Genomic DNA, 20,994 nt, shown 5'->3' on the forward strand with positions numbered 1-20,994 from the left:
GGTAAAAATACATCTTATGGAACACCTTATGTCTCCCGAACCCTCCTCTCTCAGCCTCCAGTATTTATGCTGTAATAGTTTGTATGTGTCGGGGGGCTAGGGTCAGTCTGTTATATCTGGAGAATTTCTCCTGTCTTATCCAGTGTCCTGTGTGAATTTAAGTATGCTCTCTCTAATTCTCTCTCTGTTTTTCTCTCTCTTTGAGGACCTGAGCCCTATGACCATGCCTCAGGACTGCATGGCCTGATGACTCCTTGCTGTCCCCAGTCCACCTGTTCGTGCTGCTGCTCCAGCTTCAACTGTTCTGCCTGCGGCTATGGAACCCCGACCTGTTCACCAGACAAGCTACTTGTCCCAGACCTGCTGTTTTCAACTCTCTAGAGACAGCAGGAGCTGTAAAGATACTCTGAATGATCGGCTATGAAAAGCCAACTGACATTTACTCCTGAGGTGCTGACCTGTTGCACCCTCTACAACCACTGTGATTATTTTTATTTGATCCTGCTGATAATCAATGAACATTTGAAAATCTTGGCCATTTTCTGTTATAATCTCCACCCGGCACAGCCAGAAGAGGACTGGCCACCCCCCATAGCCTGGTTCCTCTCTAGGTTTCTTCCTAGGTTTTGGCCTTTCTAGGGTTTTTCCTAGACACCATGCTTCTACACCTGCATTGCTTGCTGTTTGGGGTTTTAGGCTGGGTTTCTGTACTTTGTGACATTAGCTGATGTAAGAAGGGCTTTATAAATACATTTGATTGATTGATTGATGGAAGAGCGGGGTCTGTGAAGTAACACAAACATAGGCACAGATACATGCATACAAACAAATGATAACATACGCACTAACACACATGTACACATTAATTTTGCGTTGTAGATATGTGGTAGTGGAGTATGGGCTTGAGGGCACACACTTAGTGTGTTATGAATTCTGTAATGAATGTATTGCAAAGTTTTTAAAATTGCATAACTGCCTTAATTTTGCCGGATCCCAGGAAGAGTAGCTGCTGCCTTGGCAGAAGCTAATGGGGATCCATAAGAAATACACATACTACATTTGAAAGTTATCAAAACACTTAGTTTAGAATATCTACATACATTCAGCAATTGCATTATTCTCATAATCCTTTGTAGGCTAATAACATATTCAAAGCTTCCTCTGGCATCTCCCTGTAGTTATTGAACTTGACTTGCAGGAGGTTAGTTTGTTGTGTTTGAGTGGGGGGAAACAGCTGTGGACAAGGTTCTGACAGATGGGTGTGTCTTGGTGGTGGCAAGGACACACCCACATCAACTCACATTTGGCTTCGGTCATAGCCGACAGCATTTCTTGAGGAGCAAGCCAAAAAATCAGGCCAAATCAGCAGGTGCTGTTCCCCTTTAAGGCAACAGCAATGAGGAAACAGTCAGTGGTTGTATTTGATTAATATTTTATTAAAAAGTTTGGATTTCAGCTAACAAAGAAAGTCACGCAGCTACAGAGGACAAGCATAGGAACACGGTAAGTGTTTAAGAAGTATCAACTGCACAGCAACTCAAAGGAGTTGGAGGTTCACTCCAAAAACTCTAGTCTCCACTCAACTCGTGGATGAATCATCATAGAGAATAGATACTTGGCTAAAGTTAGCAGTGGCTATTGGAACAAATTCAAACAGTGGGTTACAGTTTATTGAGGTCTGTAGACTAATTTCAAGGTAAAATAAGAAATATAAAAACACCAAACTTGTCCTTTAACCATCTACAGAAAATGTTAATAATTAATTTTTAAACGAATTTAGTTCGTACAGTGAAGGACCTCCACAACATACAGTATATTTTAGCGATCCTCGCTACATGAGCCTTGTTACCATTCCGACCAAGTGGTTAACACTATTGGTGTGAAACATAGGGCATTTGTCTTTCAATCCAGCGACAAGGGTTTTCTTCCTGCTCTCTCCATTTGCCAGTGGTGTAAAATACTTAAAAGTACCAATTAAATAGTTTTTGAAGGTATCTGCACTTTACTATTTATATTTTTGACAACTTACTTTTACTTCACTACATTCCAAAATAAAATTAGGTACTTTTTACTCCATACATTTTCCCTGACACCCAAAAGTACTTGTTACATTTTGAATGCTTGGCAGGACAGGAAAATGGTCCAATTCACGCAAATATCAAGAGAACATCCCTGGTCATCCCTACTGTCGCTGATCTGGCAGACTCACTAAACATACATGTTTCGCTAGTAAATTATGTCTGCATGTTGTATTGTGACCCTGGCTATCCTTACATAAAAAATGTAAAATAAAATTCTGCTGTCTGGTTTTCTTAATATAAGCAATTTGAAGTGATTCATACTTTTACTTTTGATACTTAAGTATATTTTAAACCAAATACTTTTAGACTTTTACTCAAGTAGAATTTTACTTGGTGACTTTCACTTTTACTTGAGTCATTTTCTATTAAGGTATCTTTACCTTTACTCATATGACAATTGGGTTATTTTTCCACCACTGCCATATATATTTTTTAAATGTAACCTTTATTTATCTAGGCAAGTTAGTTAAGAACTAATTCTTATATACAATGACGGCCTACCCCAACCAAACCCTAGCCCGGATGACAGCGCCCTATGGGACTCCCAATCACAGCCGGTTGTGATACAGCCTGAGATGCAGTGCCTTAAGACCACTGCACCACTCGGGAGCCCATTTGCTTCATTGGTGTTAAAAGTGGAATGGTGGCTGTGAGGCCATCGGAACGCTTTGATGTGTGAGGGGGCTGAGGTTAGTTAAAGCATGTGGAGGGGGCAGTTAAGCACTTCTCGCTGTAAGAGTCACGTTACAATTCCCATCAATTGTGTTAACCCTATTGGCACAATGTGTAGGGGGTTTGCCTTTCCCACCAGAAACCCGGGTTTGCTTCCCACTCCCTCTGTTCACTACAATATCATTGAACTTTCTTTGAATATATCTACGCCAGTTTGGTTTCAGAATTTAGAACCGTAGAGCCTGAGGTAATTTCCTAACCTATTCAGTTGTCAGTCAAAGTGCAATACATTCTTGACATGCCTTCTCCATATGGTTCTGAGGTCACACAGCCATACTGTAGGATGGGCCCATCAGGTTACTGGAAATATTGAGCTATAAACCAGCATGCAAAGGACATAGGCACAATTAGGTTCTCTCTTTGCTTGGCTTCCTTCCTGTGTCTGGCTTGTGCGGTGCCCAGATAACATTCAGTTAAATGGAATGGGGTCGTTACAAGCCATGCAGTCTGTTCTGAGTGCATGGGTTACCCAAAATGAATTAGCTTGATGCTAATTGGGAAGATAAAAGGACTGTTGGGTTAATGTAACTGCATAGAGAAGTACACCAGGCCATGTCTGACCAGTAGATCTTCTCTGTAATGAAGTACCATGCCATACAGTTTGGGGTACACAGGTTTGTATTACATTTTTGGGAAATCATGTCCTGTTTTTTGTGTTTAACTTTGGATTTGCATACAGCTGTTACTCACTGATGGAAATTATGTCTGATGACGTGTGCTTTCTCATAACTTTATGATGGAGGTAATATGTACATGTAGGTAGAGTTATTAAAGTGACTATGCATAGATAATAACAGAGACTAGCAGTGGCGTAAAAAAGGGGGTGGGGTGGGCAATGCAAATAGTCTGGGAAGCCATTTGATTAGATGTTCAGGAGTCTTATGGCTTGGGGCTAGAAGCTGTTTAGAAGCCTCTTGGAACTAGACTTGGCGCTCCGGTACCACTTGTCGTGTGGTAGCAGAGAGAACAGTCTATGACTAGGGTGTCTGGAGTCTTTGACAATTTTTAGGGCCTTCGTCTGACACTGCCTGATATAGAGGTGCTTGGCCACAGTGATGTACTGGGCAGTAGGCCCAGGCCCTCTGTAGTGCCTTGCGGTCGGAGGCCGAGCAGTTGCCATACCAGGCAGTGATGCAACCAGTGATGCAACCAGTCTCGATGGTAGAACCTTTTGAGGATCTGAGGACCCATGCCAAATCTTTTCAGTTTGCTGAGGGGCAATAGGTTGTGTCATGCCCTCTTCACGACGGACTTGGTGTGCTTGGACCATGTTAGTTTGTTGGTGATGTGGACACAATCATCTCCTTTGCCTTGATCACATTGAGGGAGAGGTTGTTGTCCTGGCACTACACGGTCAGGTCTCTGACCTCCGCCCTATAGGCTGTCTCGTCATTGTTGGTGATCAGGTCTACTGCTGTTGTGTCATCAGCAAACTTAATGATGGTGTTGGAGTAGTGCTTGGCCACGCAGTCGTGAGTGAACAGGGAGTACAGAAGGGGACTAACCACGCACCCTGAACGGCCCCCATCTTGAAGATCAGCGTGGCAGATGTTGTTGCCTACCCTTACCACCTGGGGGCGGCCTATCAGGAAGTCCAGGATACAGTTGCAGAGGGAGGTGTTTAGTCCCAGGGTCCTTAGCTTATTGATGAGCTTTGAGGGCCCTATGGTGTTGAACGCTGAGCTGTAGTCAATGAATAACATACTCACATAATGTTCCTTTTGTCCTGGTGGGAAAGGGTGGTGTGGAGTGCAATAGAGATTCCATCATCTGTAGATCTGTTGGGGTGGTATGCAAATTGGAGTGGGTCTAGGGTTTCTGGGATAATGGTGTTGATGTGAGCCAACCAGCCTTTCAAAGCACTTCCTGGCTACAGACGTGAGTGCTACGGGTTTGTAGTCATTTAGGCAGGTTACGTTAGTGTTCTTGGGCACAGGGATTATGGTGGTCTGCTTAAAACATGTTGGTATTACAGACTTGGACAGGGATAGGTTGAAAATGTCAATGAAGACACTTGCTAGTTGGTCAGCGCATGCTCGCAGTACACATCCTGGTAATTCGTCTGGCCCTGCGGCCTTGTAAATGTTGACCTGTTTAAAGGTCTTACGCACATCGACTGCGGAGAGCGTGATTACACAGTCGTCCGGAACAGCTGGTGCTCTCATGCATGTTTCAGTGTTATTTGCCTCAAAGCGAGCATAGAAGTAGTTTAGCTCGTCTGGTAGGCTCGTGTCACTGGGCAGCTCTCGTCTGTGCTTCCCCTTGTAGTCTGTAATGGTTTGCAAGCCCTGCAACATCCGATGAGCGTCGGAGCCGGTGTAGTACGATTAGATCTTAGTCCTGTATTGATGCTTTGTCTGTTTGATGGTTCGTCTGACGGCATAGCGGGATTTCTTATAAGCTTCCGGGTTAGAGTCCCGCTCCTTGGAAGCGGCAGCTCTAGTCTTTAGCTCAGTGCGGATGTTACCTGTAATCCATGGCTTCTGGTTGGGGTATGTACATATGGTCACTGTGTGGATAACGTCATCGATGCACTTATTGATGAAGCCAGTGACTGACGTGGTGTACTCCTCAATGCCATCGGAAAAATCCCAGAACATATTGGAGTCTGTGCTAGCAAAACAGCTAAGCTACAGGCTTAGCATCTGCTTTATCTGACCACTTTTTTTTATCTATCTGGTGCTTCCTGCTTTAGTTTTTGCTTGTTCGCAGGAATCAGGAGAATAGAATTATGGTCAGATTTGCCGAATGGAGGGCGAGGGAGATCTTTGTACACGTCTCTGTGTGTGGAGTGAAGGTGGTCTAGAGTTTTTTTCCCTCTGGTTGCACATTTAATTAACATGCTGATAGAAATTTGGTAAAACGGATTTAAGTTTCCCTGCATTAAAGTCCCCGGCCTCTAGGATCCCTGCCTCTGGATGAGCCTTTTCCTGTTTTTTTTATGGCGCAATACAGCTCATTGAGTGTCTTAGTGCCAGCATCGGTCTGTGGTGGTGTGTAGACAGCTATGAAATATACAGATGAAAACTCTAGGTAGATAGTCTGGTTTACAGCTTATCATGACATACTCTACCTCAGACTTTTAGATTAACTAACTTCTTAGTAATGACTCGGGACGTCGGGTTTGATACGAAAGCTTATTTTAGTAAGAATACTTGTTTACGTTACATTTAACAACAATTGTTTTGGTACAGAGCAATGCAGGTAAGATGCTGTTGGAAAGTCAGCCACAATCATCCGCACCTGCACATAATTGGCGCGTTATCACTCATTCCTCTCGCAAGGCATTCTGGGACTTGCAGTCAAAAAGCGTAATTCAACACAACCCAATACAATTACATATGCAAATAAATCTAAAGAAATATCTTTAGATACAGTTCAAAGAATAAACTCAAACATTAACTCTGTAACACATTAAAGTTACAACATCCTCCCCCCCGATGAACAATTGTGTTCATCTAGATCTCTAGGCAGTATATCAACTGAATAGGTCTCCTCAACAAAGTCCCTGAAGCAGTACGAACTGAACATGATCTAACTAAGCCATCTCGGCCTGGAAACAGTTCCTCAATCTTTCCTAGTTTCCAGGTTTGTCTGGGTAGGTTATCTTCTCCAATGAGTACAACGTCACCCGCTTTCAGTGGGGTGGGCTGTGGTGTGTCACAGCGGTGTGCTGACTTTAGATCCAGCAAGTAGTCCCTTCGCCAACTGTTTCAGAAACTGGTCACAAGTCTCTGCCTGTACTTCCATCTGCGTGTCATTTCCCCCTTGTTTAACGTTGGGTGCTGAGTGTCAGCTGGAAATGGCTTTGGAGGCAAAGAGGTTAGTCTTTTACCCACCAGGAAGTGTGCTGGGGTCAGGGGTTGTGGTTCATCCACCTCATTGTGCACGAAGGTCAGAGGCCTAGAATTTAGGATAGCTTCAACCTCTGTCAGGACTGTGCATATCTCTTCAAAATTAAGTGAAGCTCTCCCAAGAACCTTTCGCAGGCATGTTTTTACTGACCTGACGAGTCTTTCCCAGAATCCGCCCCACCAGGCTGCTCGCTCTGCGATGAACCTCCAGGTGATGCCCCTTTCTGAGAAGAACGCCAAGAGTTGGGGCTCTTCGATTGCCTTCCACAGCTCTTTCAAGTCCTGATCAGCTCTCTTGAACGTTTTTGCATTGCCTGAGTAGATTACCTTGCATTATCCTCTCCTTGAGATGAATCTTTTTAGAGCCAACAAGAATGTCTCTGTTGACTGATCTGAGACCAGTTCCAAATGCACTGCTCTGGTTACAGCACAAGTGAACAGTGCAATGTATGACTTCTTCACAGAACCATTTTCTTTCACATAGAGCGGTCCTGCAAAATCCACACCTGTGACTTCGAATGGTGGGGATTCAGTTATTCTGTCTTTTGGTAAAGGCGCAGTGACCTGCTGTCCGGCCCTTGCCTTGAATCTCTTGCACACTATACATCTTGCCACTGTGCTCTTGACTAGCTGCCTAGCACTCAAGATCCAGTATCGCTCTCTGATTTGTACTAGAGTGTCTCTTGCTCCAGAATGCATCACCTTCTCATGTTGGTACTGTATCAGCATTTCTGAGTTTCTGGACTTATTGGGCAGAACCCATGGGTGCTGCTCTCTGAATGTGAAGTTGGACTGTTGCAGTCTTCCTCCTACACTGAGCAGTTCGTGTTCGTCCAGGAAAGGTTTCAGTTCTCTGATTTTACAGTCATTGTTTAGGCTTTTTCCTGCCTTCAGTAGTTTGATCTCCTGTCCGAAACTCTGTTGTTGTGTTACCTTAATCCAGTACTTTTCTGCATCGAACAGTTCGTCAGCAGTCAGTTCACCTTGCATCTTTATGGTTGTACGGGCATTGGCTATGAATCTCTTTATCCAGGCGGTGACTCTGAACACTCTTTTCAGTTTGCTGTACCTTTCAAGCTCCAACACAGGTTCAGTGCTGTCTGTGCTGTTTGCTGCGAGTTGTACAGTAGCCTGGCAACTGGACTTGAGTTCTATATTCACCTCATCCGGAACCTTGTTATCATCAGTCTCGTCGGACTGATTGGGTGATGTCAGAATTCTGGGTCCATTCCACCATAGCTCGCTCTGTGTCAAGTTTCTAACAGTTTGTCCTCTTGTAGGGAGGTCAGCTGGATTAGTTGTCCCTTCAATATGTGACCATGACTCTGGATTGGTCAAGGACTGGATCTCCGTCACTCTGTTCGCAACAAACTGTTTCCATTTCTGAGCTGAGCTGCAAATCCAATGCAGCACGATCATCGAGTCTGTCCACATGTTAATCTGTTTTTCTTCCATTTTCAGTGTGGTCATCAAGTTGTTTGCTAGTCTCGCTCCAATCACAGCTCCCATGAGCTCCAGGCGTGGCAGCGTCATTTTCTTAAGTGGGGCTACCCTGGACTTGGATGCGACTAGACTTGTTGTTTCCCTGTCTTGTGACTCACCTTGCAAGTAAGCTACTGCACTGTAAGCCCTTTCACTTGCATCACAGAACACGTGTAGTTTCAGGGTGTGGTTATTCTGTGGCCGCATGTCTGTTCTGTACCACCTTGGTATGGTGAGCTGGTGTAACTGGGGTAGTTCTGAACACCACTGTTGCCATTCTCGTGTCAGATCAGGTGGTAATTCTTCGTCCCAGCTGAGTCCCCTCTCCCACATTTCCTGGAACATGCACTTGATCCTGATGGTGAAGGGAGTTAAGAAACCAAGAGGGTCGAAGATACGTGCAGACGACTGCAGAACACTTCTCTTTGTGTTTTCCTTTTGCCTTAGAATGCTCAGTAACGGCCTGAGGTCAAACACAAAGTCATCCGTTTCCGGCCTCCATACTAAACCTAAAACCTTCAGCGCTAATCCTTGTGTTTCTAGCGTCAATGGGTGGTCAGTTGTCGTACTCTCCTCCCATTTTGTTTTCAATTCAGGAGAATTGGTCATCCACTTGCAGAGGTCCATGCCTGCATTCGACAGCATTCGCTTTGCAGTTGTTGTCACAAGGTAAGCCTCTTCAACATTGCGTGAACTTGCAATGAAGTCATCTACGTAGAGTGACTCTCTCAGTATCTCTACAACTTCTGGTTGTTCTGTTTCATATTGTTTCAGGTGCTTCCTGATTGTAGCTGCCAGCAAAAATGGACTTGGGGAAGCTCCAAATACCACTCTTTTCATCCTCAGCACACGCAGCTCCTCTTCATTTTCTCCCCTTGGTGGGCCAGTGAGCCATAGAAATCTCACGGCGTCTCTGTCTCTCTCTGCTAGGGATATCTGCAGGAAAGCTTTCTTGATGTCTGCCATGAATGCGATCTCATGTAGTCTGAACTTTATCAGAACGCTGAGCAGATCCGGATTCAGGTTCGGTCCTGTGAGTAGACAGTCATTGAGAGATGGACAGCCATCTTCATGGGACGAGGCATCAAACACCACTCTCAGTTTTGTTGTCACCTTATCTTCTCGGAGTACTGCATGGTGAGGTAAGTAGTATTTTACGTTGTCTGCACTTGATGCGTTGTCCTTGGGCACGTCCTCTGCCATATCTTGTTGTAAGTAGTCTTCTACTACTTCATTGTATCTGCTGTACAACGTCACATCCTTCTTCAGCCTTTTCTTCAGACATTCAAACCGTTTCTTGGCGATTCTATAGTTGTCTTGGAGTTCTGGCATTTCTCGTTTCCATGGCAACTCCACATGGTATCGCCCATCTTTGAAGGTGGTTGTTTCCTCAAACCTTTGTAGAGCCTCGGTTTCCTCTGAGTTCTGTGTTTTCTAGCTTAGAATACCCAGAGACTCAAGCTCCCAGAATGCATGCAATTGCTTGGAGACTAGTGTGTCTTCATCAAGTGGGATGAACATGCAAGTTGCCTCGGCGACACTTGACATGGACACGGGTCCCTGCACCGACCATCCAAAGGTGCTCTCTAAAGCAACTAGCGTCTCCGTCAGTCGCTCCACTCTGCCTGATACTATCTGCCAGTAGTAGTCTGCTCCTATCAGGACAGAGAGTTCAGGATCATTGTCATCTCCTGGAAAGTCTGCGAGCTGCAGTCCCCTTTTACTGAGCTCATGCTGAATCCGTTCACCAGGAACCTTCATCACAGCTGTGCACACTTGTGGGGTTTCAATTGCCTCTATCTCTATTCTCTGCTGTTTGTCCCAGACATTCTCCAAGATGACTTTCACTGTGTTGCGTTGGGATGTTGCTGGGGCAGAGGAGCCAAACGTGTGAAGAGTGAGTGCCTCTTGTCTGATTACTGGTAGCTTCAAGCCCTTCACAAGGTTTTCATGTATGAAGCTTCTCTGACTGCCTCCATCTAGTAAGCAACGAGCTATCTTCCTGCCCGATGGGCCTTCTACCCATGCCTTTGCCGTTTGTAGCAACACAGTGTTCTGTCCATCTGGTTTCATCTTCACTGAATGGGGAATAACTGAGGAAACAACAGCATCTACAGAAACAGTAGGGGGTTGCACCTCCCTCCTCTTACTGGTACAAACCGCAATGTGATGTCTGCTTCCACATGTTGCACATGACACATCTTTGACTTTACAGAATTTTGCTATGTGTCTCTGTCCTAAACATACAAAGCATCTTCCCATGTTCTTTAGTTTCTCTTTGCGTGTAGCAATATTGTAGTCAGTGCAGTTTTCTGATTTGTGGTCTGCACTGTCACAAAATAGACACGTTTGTTGTTCCTTCTGGCTGGTTGTATGCAGTGCTGCAGCAGAGGGCATGTTGGGTCTTTTTGTTTTCATTTCATTGGAGAAGCATGACTTGTTCCATGGTTTGCTCTCTTTCTGTTGGTTGTATGATCTTGTCATTTGTAGCGCTCTCTCCCTGCTCTGAACCTCTTTCTGTAGGAAACTGATAATCTCAGACACTTTCCATTCATCATCTACTCCCCTCTGACGACTATAGTCAAGAGCTATGTCCTCTGGAATCATCTGCAGTAAGATTGGGAATAGTAGGCTTCCATAGGTTTCTGACATTACACCCAGTGATTCCAGGCTCCTAATCTGAATTTCACATTCATCATATAGCTGCCTCAATGCATTTAGATCAGAGGATTTCTTCACAGGTGTGAGATTCAGCAGCTTTGACATATGAGCACTAATCACAAGATCTTTCCTTCCAAATCTGCTCTTAAGTAGAGCGATTGCATTATCATAGTTACTGTCTGTTAACATCAGTCCTGCTACTGCCTTTGCAGCTGGTCCAGTGAGATATGTTTTCAGATAGGTAAACTTTTCTTTTTTACACAGTGAATCATTGTTGTGAATAGCAGTCTCATATTGGCTCCAAAACTCCTGCCACATACTGACATCTCCATAGAATTTCTCAATATTCAACTTCGGTAGCCTTACTGATTGTCTCTGTGATATGTTTGAGTTAGCGTCACTCACCCGGGCTGGTAGTGGATTGACGTCCTGTTTCTTCGTTATCACTCTTTGTGCACGGCTCTTCAGCATGATAATGCGTTCTTTGTAATCCTCCGTGCATGCAATCTCTGCCTCCAATCCGTCCAATGGCGTTAACTGTTCAATTCCAAGATCGAGCTCAAACAAACTGTCCTCCTTAGCGGATAGCAATTCCAACAATGTACTCAAGTGATCGGTATCCGGATTTGACTGGGATATTTCCACGTCAATCTGATTCAAAATCCGCGTTGTTGCGCCTCGAATGGTACCCCGCTTTCGTCTCATTCTTTCTGCTTCATGCCGACGTTCCTCCTCAGCCATTTCAGCCACTTCTTCGTCGCAGCTCATATCCCGGGTTTCGGCACCAAATTTTTAGATTAACTAACTTCTTAGTAATGACTCGGGACGTCGGGTTTGATACGAAAGCTTATTTTAGTAAGAATACTTGTTTACGTTACATTTAACAACAATTGTTTTGGTACAGAGCAATGCAGGTAAGATGCTGTTGGAAAGTCAGCCACAATCATCCGCACCTGCACATAATTGGCGCGGTATCACTCATTCCTCTCGCAAGGCATTCTGGGACTTGCAGTCAAAAAGCGTAATTCAACACAACCCAATACAATTACATATGCAAATAAATCTAAAGAAATATCTTTAGATACAGTTCAAAGAATAAACTCAAACATTAACTCTGTAACACATTAAAGTTACAACACAGACGAGCAAAACAAATATTCATAGTCTGCCCCCCCCCTTGCCCCCCTTGTCTTACCCGATGCCTATCTTCTATCCTGCCAATATAGCGTAAACCAGCCAGCTGTATGTTGATAATGTCGTCGTTCAGCCACGACTCCGTGGCTAAGATATTACCGTTTTTAATGTCCCGTTGGTAGTTTAATCTTCCTCGTAGGTCATCGATTTTATTTTCCAATGATTGCATGTTAGCTAGTAGAACGGAAGGCAGTGGTGGTTTATTAGATCGCCTATGAATTCTCAGAAGGTATCCTGACCTCCGTCCTCTTTTTCTGTGTCTTATCTTAACACAAATGACAGGGATTTGGGCCTGTTCCCAGGAAAGCAGTATGTTCTTCACGTCAGGCTCATCTGACTCGTTAAAGAAAAAAAAAGCTTCTGCCAGTCCGTGGTGAATAATAGCTGTTCTGATGTCCAGAAGTTATTTTTAGTCATAAGAGACGTTAGCAGCAACATTATGTACAGAATATGTAAAAAAAAATTAAAATGTTTCAAACAACCCCAAAAAACAAACTAAAAAACACATTTGGTTAGGAGCATGTAAAACGTCAGCCATCTTCTCCGGTGCTATGATACAAAGTCCAAAGTCAGCCGCCTCATTCCCCTCCAAATAATATTGGACCCCTGCCATTTCGCTAACAGACTTTGTTCTCTGAAAACAAATAAAGCACAATTTTAAAGCACCATCGCATTCTCCGCTATGTAATCTGGTTTCCGAGCTGGCCATGGGTGCACCTCAGCCACGCTCAAGGTCTTAAACGGTATCATAACCGCCAGCGATGAGAGACAATACTGTGCAGCAGTATTCATCAACCTTCACCAACTACTTCTCAGATAGAGTTCAGTGTGTCAAATCGGAGGGCCTGTTGTCCGGACTTCTGGCAGTCTATGGGGGTGCCACAGGGTTCAATCCTCGGGCCGAATCTCTTCTCTGTGTACATCAATGTCGTCGCTCTTGCTGCTGGTGATTCTCTGATCCACCTCTATGCAGACGACACCATTCTGTATATTTCTGGCCATTCTTTGGACACTGTGTTAACCAACCTCCAGACGAGCTTCCATGCCATACAACTCTCCTTCCGTGTCCTCCAACTGCGCTTAAATTCAAGAAACTAAATGCATGCTCTTCAACCGATCGCTGCCCACACCTGCCCACCTGTCCAGCATCACTACTCTGGACGGTTCTGACTTAGAATATGTGGACAACTACAAATACCTAGGTGTCTGGTTAGACGTAAACTCTCCTTCCAGACTCACATTAAGCATCTCCAATCCAAAATTAAATGTAGAATCGGCTTCCTTTTTCACAACCAAGCATCATTCACTCATACTGCCAAACATACCCTCGTAAAACTGACCATCCTAGACTTTGGTGATGTCATTTACAAAATAGCCTCCAACACTCTACTCAGCATATTGGATGTAGTCTATCACAGTGCCATCCGTTTTGTCACCAAAGCCCCATATACTACCCACCACTGCGACCTGTATGCTCTCGTTGGCTGGCCCTCGCTTCATATTCATCACCAAACCCACTGGCTCCAGGTCATCTATAAGTCTTTGCTAGTTAAAGCCCCGCCTTATCTCAGCTCACTGGTCACCATAGCAGCACCCATCCGTAGCACACGTTCCAGCAGGTATATTTCACTGGTCACCCCCCCAAAGCCAATTCCTCCTTCGGCCAATTCCTTTCCTTCCAGTTCTCTGCTGCCAATGACTGGAACGAACTGCAAAAATCACTGAAGCTGGAGACTCATATCTCCCTTACTAGCTTTAAGCACCAGCTGTCAGAGCAGCTCACAGATCACTGCACCTGTACATAGCCCATCTGTAAATAACCCATCCAACTACCTCATCCCCATACTGTTATTTATTTGATTTATTTTGCTCCTTTGCACCCCAGTATCTCTACTTGCACACTCATCTTCTGCACATCTATCACTCCAGTGTTTAATTGCTATATTGTAATTATTTCACCACTATGGCCTATTTATTTCCTTACCTCCCTTATACTACCTCATTTGCATACACTGTATATAGGCATTTTATATTGTATTATTGACTCTGTGTTGTTGTTTGTGTCGCACTGCTTTGCTTGATCTTGGCCTCCAGGACAAGGCAACCATTGGAGTGCAGCAGGCACTTTAACCGACCTGGAAGACCATGTGTGGTGAATTTAGGTAATCACTGAACTGATCAATTAGCTCAGTTGGTCAGGTGGGGTGAGAAGATTCAACAAATTCCTGCAGTACCCGCTGCACTCCAGAAACAGGGTTGCCTACCCCCGACTTAGGCTAAGGTTCAGTGGGCTATCAATGTTATGTGGAGACCACACATTTTGATTGACAATGATGCAGTGACATTTAATATCAAAATAATGATAATCATTGTCCATTTTCCGTGTTGGGTAACTTAGTCACACAGACACTTTTGAATTGAATTGCCGCAAAAAAAGTTTGATACTGAGTTATTTGAAAAATCCAAATAAGACCTAGCAATATTCATCACATTACAATCAAAATACCAGCTTCACCGTAACAGAAATGGTTGAAAATATATTTGAGATTTAGAATTTTTCACCGGAGCAAGAAATAGCACCTGGACCAAAACCTCAGTGTATTTCTACACTGAACAAAATCGAATGCATTATGAGCTGAAACAAAAGATCCCAGAAATGTTCAAAGCTTATTTTTCTCAAATTGTGGCTCAAATTTGTTTACATCCCTGTTAGTGAGTATGTCTCTTTTGCCAAGATAATCCATCCACCTGATAGGTGTGGCAAATCAAGACGCTGATTAAACGGCATGATCATTACACAGGTGCACTTTGTGCTGGGGACAATAAAAAGCCACTCTAAAATTACACTTGTGTCACACAACACAATGCCACGGATGTCTCAAGTTGAGAGAGCGTGCAATTTGCATGCTGACTGCAGGAATGTCCACAAGAGCTGTTGCTAGAGAATTGAATGTTAATTTCTCTACCATAAGCCGCCTCCAACGTCATTTTAGAAAATTTGGCAGTACGTCCAACAAGTCTCACAACCATAGACCACGTGTAACCACACCAGCCCAGGACCTGCAGGATCGTCTGAGAGCAGCCACACTTCTATCTGACCCGGGAACCCGCAAGACCAAAAAGCCTTCATTTCTCAGAACAAGAATAGACTTTCAGAAGAGTCTGAGTCTGTAATCGAACTCACAAATGCTGATGCTCCAGATACTCAACTAGTCTAAAGAAGGCCAGTTTTATTGCTTCTTTAATCAGGACAACAGTTTCCAGCTGTGCTAACATACAGTAATTGCAAAAGGGTTTTCTAATGATCAATTCACCTTTTAAAATGATAAACTTGGATTAGCTAACACAACGTGCCATTGGAACACAGGAGTGATGGTTGCTGATAATGGGCCTCTGTACGCCTATGTAGATATTCCATAAAAAATCTGCCGTTTCCAGCTACAATAGTCATTTACCACATTAACAATGTCTACACTGTATTTCTGATCAATTTGATGTTATTGTAATAGACAAAAATTGTTATTTTCTTTCAAATCCACAAATTTCTAAGTGACCCCAAACTTTTGAACCGTAGGTTATGTTTCTGCTTTTCAGATTTAGCCATTTCTGTGTGCTCTTTTTGTTCACTTAGTTGAGAATTCCCTGTAAGGAGAGAGACACGGAAGCCCAGCTAGCCTAGCTAGCCTAGCTGGCCAGCAGTCTCAAGTGGAGGTCACTATTGAACGTTTTCAACGCTCCAGGAGCTGTGTTTATTTTGCCCTATGTGGACCGCCCGGACTTTCAATGTAGCAACTGTTTGCTTGCAGAGGACTACAGGGGCAAAGTGGCTACTCTTAGCAAACATGTAGTGAATTTACACAATTTACTGGGGAATCCACACCCACCTACTTTTTCTTTCTCCTCTATTCCAGTAGCTGGGCGCCACTCTGGCTTGGTGGAAGTGTCGCCGCCAAGTGTTGGATCCATACCCAATGATTTCTCTCTCTTCCTTGGAGAATGAAGTAATTAAGCTGCCTCTGGACGTTCTTGTTCTTGATCCTATCAACCAGCCATGGAGATATGTCACTCACCGTGGAAGTTGAAAGCAGTGGCATCTGGCAATGGAGGCCCCCTTGGCAATGGGAAGCCCGGACCGGACACAGACTTCAAACAGCTTCGCCGCCCTGGATCCAGAAGTGCCGGCGCCTTCATCCTCTGTTCTGTCTCCCTCTCCAGTGGCTTCTAAGTCGAAGAAGATGCTCTACAGGTATGGCGGAGTCTATCCAGATCATCTTGGCTACTAGACTCTGCCCATGCATTTCAAGGCTGTGTTGAGACAATGACTCAAGCCCTCTCAGATAATCCCTACCATTGTGTCGTTGAGTTGTCATAGTGCTGCAGCAAATGTACATTGTCCCCGGAGTGTTGGAAGTCATAATGTAAGTAACCTAATTTTAGGTCCCTCTCTAAGTCCCTGAATGCCTCTGTCGATCCTATAGCTAGTGTGTATATGAACCAGAGTTACAGTGCCTTGCGAAAGTATTCGGCCCCCTTGAACAATGCGACCTTTTGCCACATTTCAGGCTTCAAACATAAAGATATAAAACTGTATTTTTTTGTGAAGAATCAAGAACAAGTTGGACACAATCATGAAGTGGAACGACATTTATTGGATATTTCAAACTTTTTTAACAAATCAAAAACTGAAAAATTGGGCGTGCAAAATTATTCAGCCCCCTTAAGTTAATACTTTGTAGCGCCACCTTTTGCTGCGATTACAGCTGTAAGTCGCTTGGGGTATGTCTCTATCAGTTTTGCACATCGAGAGACTGACATTTTTTCCCATTCCTCCTTGCAAAACAGCTCGAGCTCAGTGAGGTTGGATGGAGAGCATTTGTGAACAGCAGTTTTCAGTTCTTTCCACAGATTCTCGATTGGATTCAGGTCTGGACTTTGACTTGGCCATTCTAACACCTGGATATGTTTATTTTTGAACCATTCCATTGTAGATTTTGCTTTATGTTTTGGATCATTGTCTTGTTGGAAGACAAATCTCCGTCCCAGTCTCAGGTCTTTTGCAGACTCCATCAGGTTTTCTTCCAGAATGGTCCTGTATTTGGCTCCATCCATCTTCCCATCAATTTTAACCATCTTCCCTGTCCCTGCTGAAGAAAAGCAGGCCCAAACCATGATGCTGCCACCACCATGTTTGACAGTGGGGATGGTGTGTTCAGAGTGATGAGCTGTGTTGCTTTTACGCCAAACATACCGTTTTGCATTGTTGCCAAAAAGTTCAATTTTGGTTTCATCTGACCAGAGCACCTTCTTCCACATGTTTGGTGTGTCTCCCAGGTGGCTTGTGGCAAACTTTAAATGACACTTTTTATGGATATCTTTAAGACATGGCTTTCTTCTTGCCACTCTTCCATAAAGGCCAGATTTGTGCAATATACGACTCTGATTGTTGTCCTATGGACAGAGTCTCCCACCTCAGCTGTAGATCTCTGCAGTTCATCCAGAGTGATCATGGGCCTCTTGGCTGCATCTCTGATCAGTCTTCTCCTTGTATGAGCTGAAAGTTTAGAGGGACGGCCAGGTCTTGGTAGATTTGCAGTGGTCTGATACTCCTTCCATTTCAATATTATCGCTTGCACAGTGCTCCTTGGGATGTTTAAAGCTTGGGAAATATTTTTTGTATCCAAATCCGGCTTTAAACTTCTTCACAACAGTATCTCGGACCTGCCTGGTGTGTTCCTTGTTCTTCATGATGCTCTCTGCGCTTTTAACGGACCTCTGAGACTATCACAGTGCAGGTGCATTTATACGGAGACTTGATTACACACAGGTGGATTGTATTTATCATCATTAGTCATTTAGGTCAACATTGGATCATTCAGAGATCCTCACTGAACTTCTGGAGAGAGTTTGCTGCACTGAAAGTAAAGGGGCTGAATAATTTAGCACGCCCAATTTTTCAGTTTTTGATTTGTTAAAAAAGTTTGAAATATCCAATAAATGTCGTTCCACTTCACGATTGCGTCCCACTTGTTGTTGATTCTTCACAAAAAAAATACAGTTTTATATCTTTATGTTTGAAGCCTGAAATGTGGCAAAAGGTCGCAAAGTTCAAGGGGGCCGAATACTTTCGCAAGGCACTGTATACTGTTAGCACTGAGGCAGTGTCCTGGTAGGAAGTTTGCTGTGTGCAGCTCACCTGGCAATATCAGCTCAAACATAAATATCACTGTCATGTCTATTTCTGATAAGCCTCTCAGTAAAACAATCAAAACAATCAAGCATCCCAGAAAAGTGCAAAAAAAATTGCCCACACTAACATATGTAGCCCAAGAAACAAGGTTCATGAAATCGACATTCATATACTGCTCTCTGAAACTCACTTAGATAATTCCTTTGATGATATAGTGGTATCAATATGGTTATAACATCTAGAGAAGAGACAGAAATACCAAAGGAGGTGGTGTTGCGGTGTATATTCAGAGCCATATTGTCACATTCGTTGTATGGAGGAGACCAAGGCGCAGCGTGGTAAGCGTACATAACTATTTTAATGAAAGAACGAACACTGACCAAAACTATACAAAAAAAAAACAAAAAACGTGACGCTATATGACTAGTGCAAACAGGCAACTAAACATAGAATAACAACACACAAACTACCCAAGACATATAGCTACCTAAATATAGTCCCCAATCAGAGACAACGATAAATGGCTGCCTCTGATTGAGAACCAGTCTAGGAAACCATAGACATATAAACACCTAGACTACCAAAACTCCTAGACACACAAAAAACCCTAGACAATACAAAAACTTAACAAACCACCCTCGTCACACCCTGGCCTAACCAAAATAATAAAGAAAACTAAGAAAACTAAGGTCAGGGCGTGACACGTATTCCAGTAAATCTTCGAGAGGATCTCATGTGAAATATTGTTGAAGTAATATGACTTTATTCAATAGTGACCTGCGCAGGGGAGAACTTTTCTGGACGCAGCCAACATTGGACTCTCTTAGACACAAATACATTTTAGCTTATATAGGCAAGGCACATCAGATCAGCACACTCCTCTCTAACTGATTTTTCTTGGTAAGCTTAACTACTATGTACTGGAAGACCCCCCCCCCCCCCCCCCCCCCCCTTCAATGTATAACACATGTGGGATTGCCTCGTTTCATACTCCCTTTTAACTTGGACAATAGCTTTAAAGCACACAGTACAGTTGTCTAACACAATTGTCATTCATCTTAATTTCCCCTTTTGTGCCATGGAGACTTCCATAAGCACAACTACACCAGCAATGTTGTTTATATTCAGAACCACATTGCTGTAAAGCTTAGAGACAATCTAATGTTAAATACTGTTGAAGTAATATGGCTACAGGTTCATCTGCCTCATCTAAAGCCCATTCTTGTGGGAAGCTGCTATAGACCACCAAGTGCTAACAGTCAGTATCTGGATAACATGTGTGAAATGCTTGATAATGTATGTGATATCAACTGAGATGTATATTTTCTGGGAGATTTAAATATTCATTGGCATTCATCAAGCTGCCCTTTCAAGAAAAAGCTTCAAACTGTAACCAGTGCCTGCAAACTGGTTCAGGTTATCAGTCAAACTACCAGGGTAGTTACAAACAGCACAGGAATGAAATCATCAACATGTATTGATCACATCTTTACTAATGCTGAAGAAATGTGCTTGAAAGCAGTATCCAAATCCATCGGATGTCGTGATCACAATATAGCAGGCAGTTACTAATAAGTATGCAACCATTAAGAAAATTACTGTAAAAACTGATAAATCCCAGTGGATTGATGAGGAATTGAAAATTGTATGGTTGAGAGGGATGAGGCAAATGAATGGCAAATAAGTCTGGCTGCACAACCGATTGGCAAACGTACTGCAAACTGAGAAATCATATGACTAAACTGAATAAAAAGAAGAAACTATACTATGAAACAAATTACATAAAGAATGATAGTAAAACGCTTTGGAGCACCTTCAATTACATTTTGGGAGAAAAGGCAAACTCAACTCCATCTTTCATTGATTCTGATGACTCATTCATTACCAAACCGACTGATATTGCCAACTACTTTTTTAATTGGCAAGATTAGCAAACTTAGGCATGACATGCCAGCAACAAACACTGACACTACACATCCAAGTATATCTGATCAAATTATGACAGACAAGAATTGTAATTTTGAATTGTGTAAAGTGAGTGTGGAAGAGGTGAGAAAAGTATTGTTGTCTATCAACAATGACACGACAGTAGGATATGACAACTTGGATGGAAAATTACTGAGGATAATAGCAGACAATATTGCCACTCCTATTTGCCATATCTTCAATTTTAGCCTACTAGTCATTCCGCTACCTAAGAATAGCCAACCAATCAACCTCTTACCAACCCTTAGTAAAGTTTTGGAAAAAATTGTTTGACCAGATACAAGGCTATTTTACAGTAAACAAATTGACAATGGACTTTCAGAACGCTTATAGGGAAGGACATTCAAATGACTGATGATTGGCTGAGAGAAATTGATGATAAAAGGATGCTTTGTTAGACTTTAGTGCAGTTTTTGACATTATCGATCATAGTCTGCTGCTGGAAAAACGTATGTGTTATGGCTTTACACCCCTTGCTATATTGTGGAAAAATAGTTACCTGCCTCTCCAACAAAATCCAGGTAGAACCAGGAATTCCCCAGGGCATCTGTCTAGCCCCCTTACTTTTTTCAATATTTACTAACTGAAATAACTGCAGCTCTTTGTTAAGTTAACAAAGAGCTGCAGTTAGTTTCGGAATGCGTAGCAAGGAATAAGTTGGTCCTAAATATTTCAAAAACTGAAAGCATTGTATTTGGGACAAATGGTTCACTAAATCCTAAACCTCAACTAAATCTTGCAATAAATAATGTGGAAATTGACAAGTTGATACTAAACTGCTAGGAGTTACCCTGAATTGTAAACTGTCACTGGTCAA

At 43.2% G+C, this 20,994-nt stretch overlaps 2 protein-coding genes across 2 annotated transcripts in view; one reads left to right on the forward strand and one right to left on the reverse strand.

The window, feature by feature from the left end:
- LOC139370705 (CMP-N-acetylneuraminate-beta-galactosamide-alpha-2,3-sialyltransferase 2-like) overlaps positions 1 to 12,569 on the reverse strand; it is a 67,679-nt gene extending 55,110 nt beyond the window's left edge. The window contains exon 1 of the mRNA XM_071110346.1: positions 12,006 to 12,569. The gene's annotated coding sequence lies outside the window, so the exon portion shown is untranslated. The remainder of the gene's footprint in view (positions 1 to 12,005) is intronic.
- A 3,359-nt stretch (positions 12,570 to 15,928) lies between these two features.
- The window catches only part of LOC139370708 (dynein, light chain, roadblock-type 1), a 31,705-nt gene continuing 26,639 nt past the window's right edge, over positions 15,929 to 20,994 (forward strand). Inside the window, exons 1-2 of the mRNA XM_071110357.1 lie at positions 15,929 to 16,181; positions 16,377 to 16,422. Of these exons, the coding sequence (XP_070966458.1) occupies positions 16,105 to 16,181; positions 16,377 to 16,422 (123 nt within the window). The 5' untranslated portion in view covers positions 15,929 to 16,104. The remainder of the gene's footprint in view (positions 16,182 to 16,376; positions 16,423 to 20,994) is intronic.

This window comes from Oncorhynchus clarkii, chromosome 17 (genome assembly GCF_045791955.1).
Source record: "Oncorhynchus clarkii lewisi isolate Uvic-CL-2024 chromosome 17, UVic_Ocla_1.0, whole genome shotgun sequence".
NCBI classification, from domain to species: domain Eukaryota; kingdom Metazoa; phylum Chordata; class Actinopteri; order Salmoniformes; family Salmonidae; genus Oncorhynchus; species Oncorhynchus clarkii.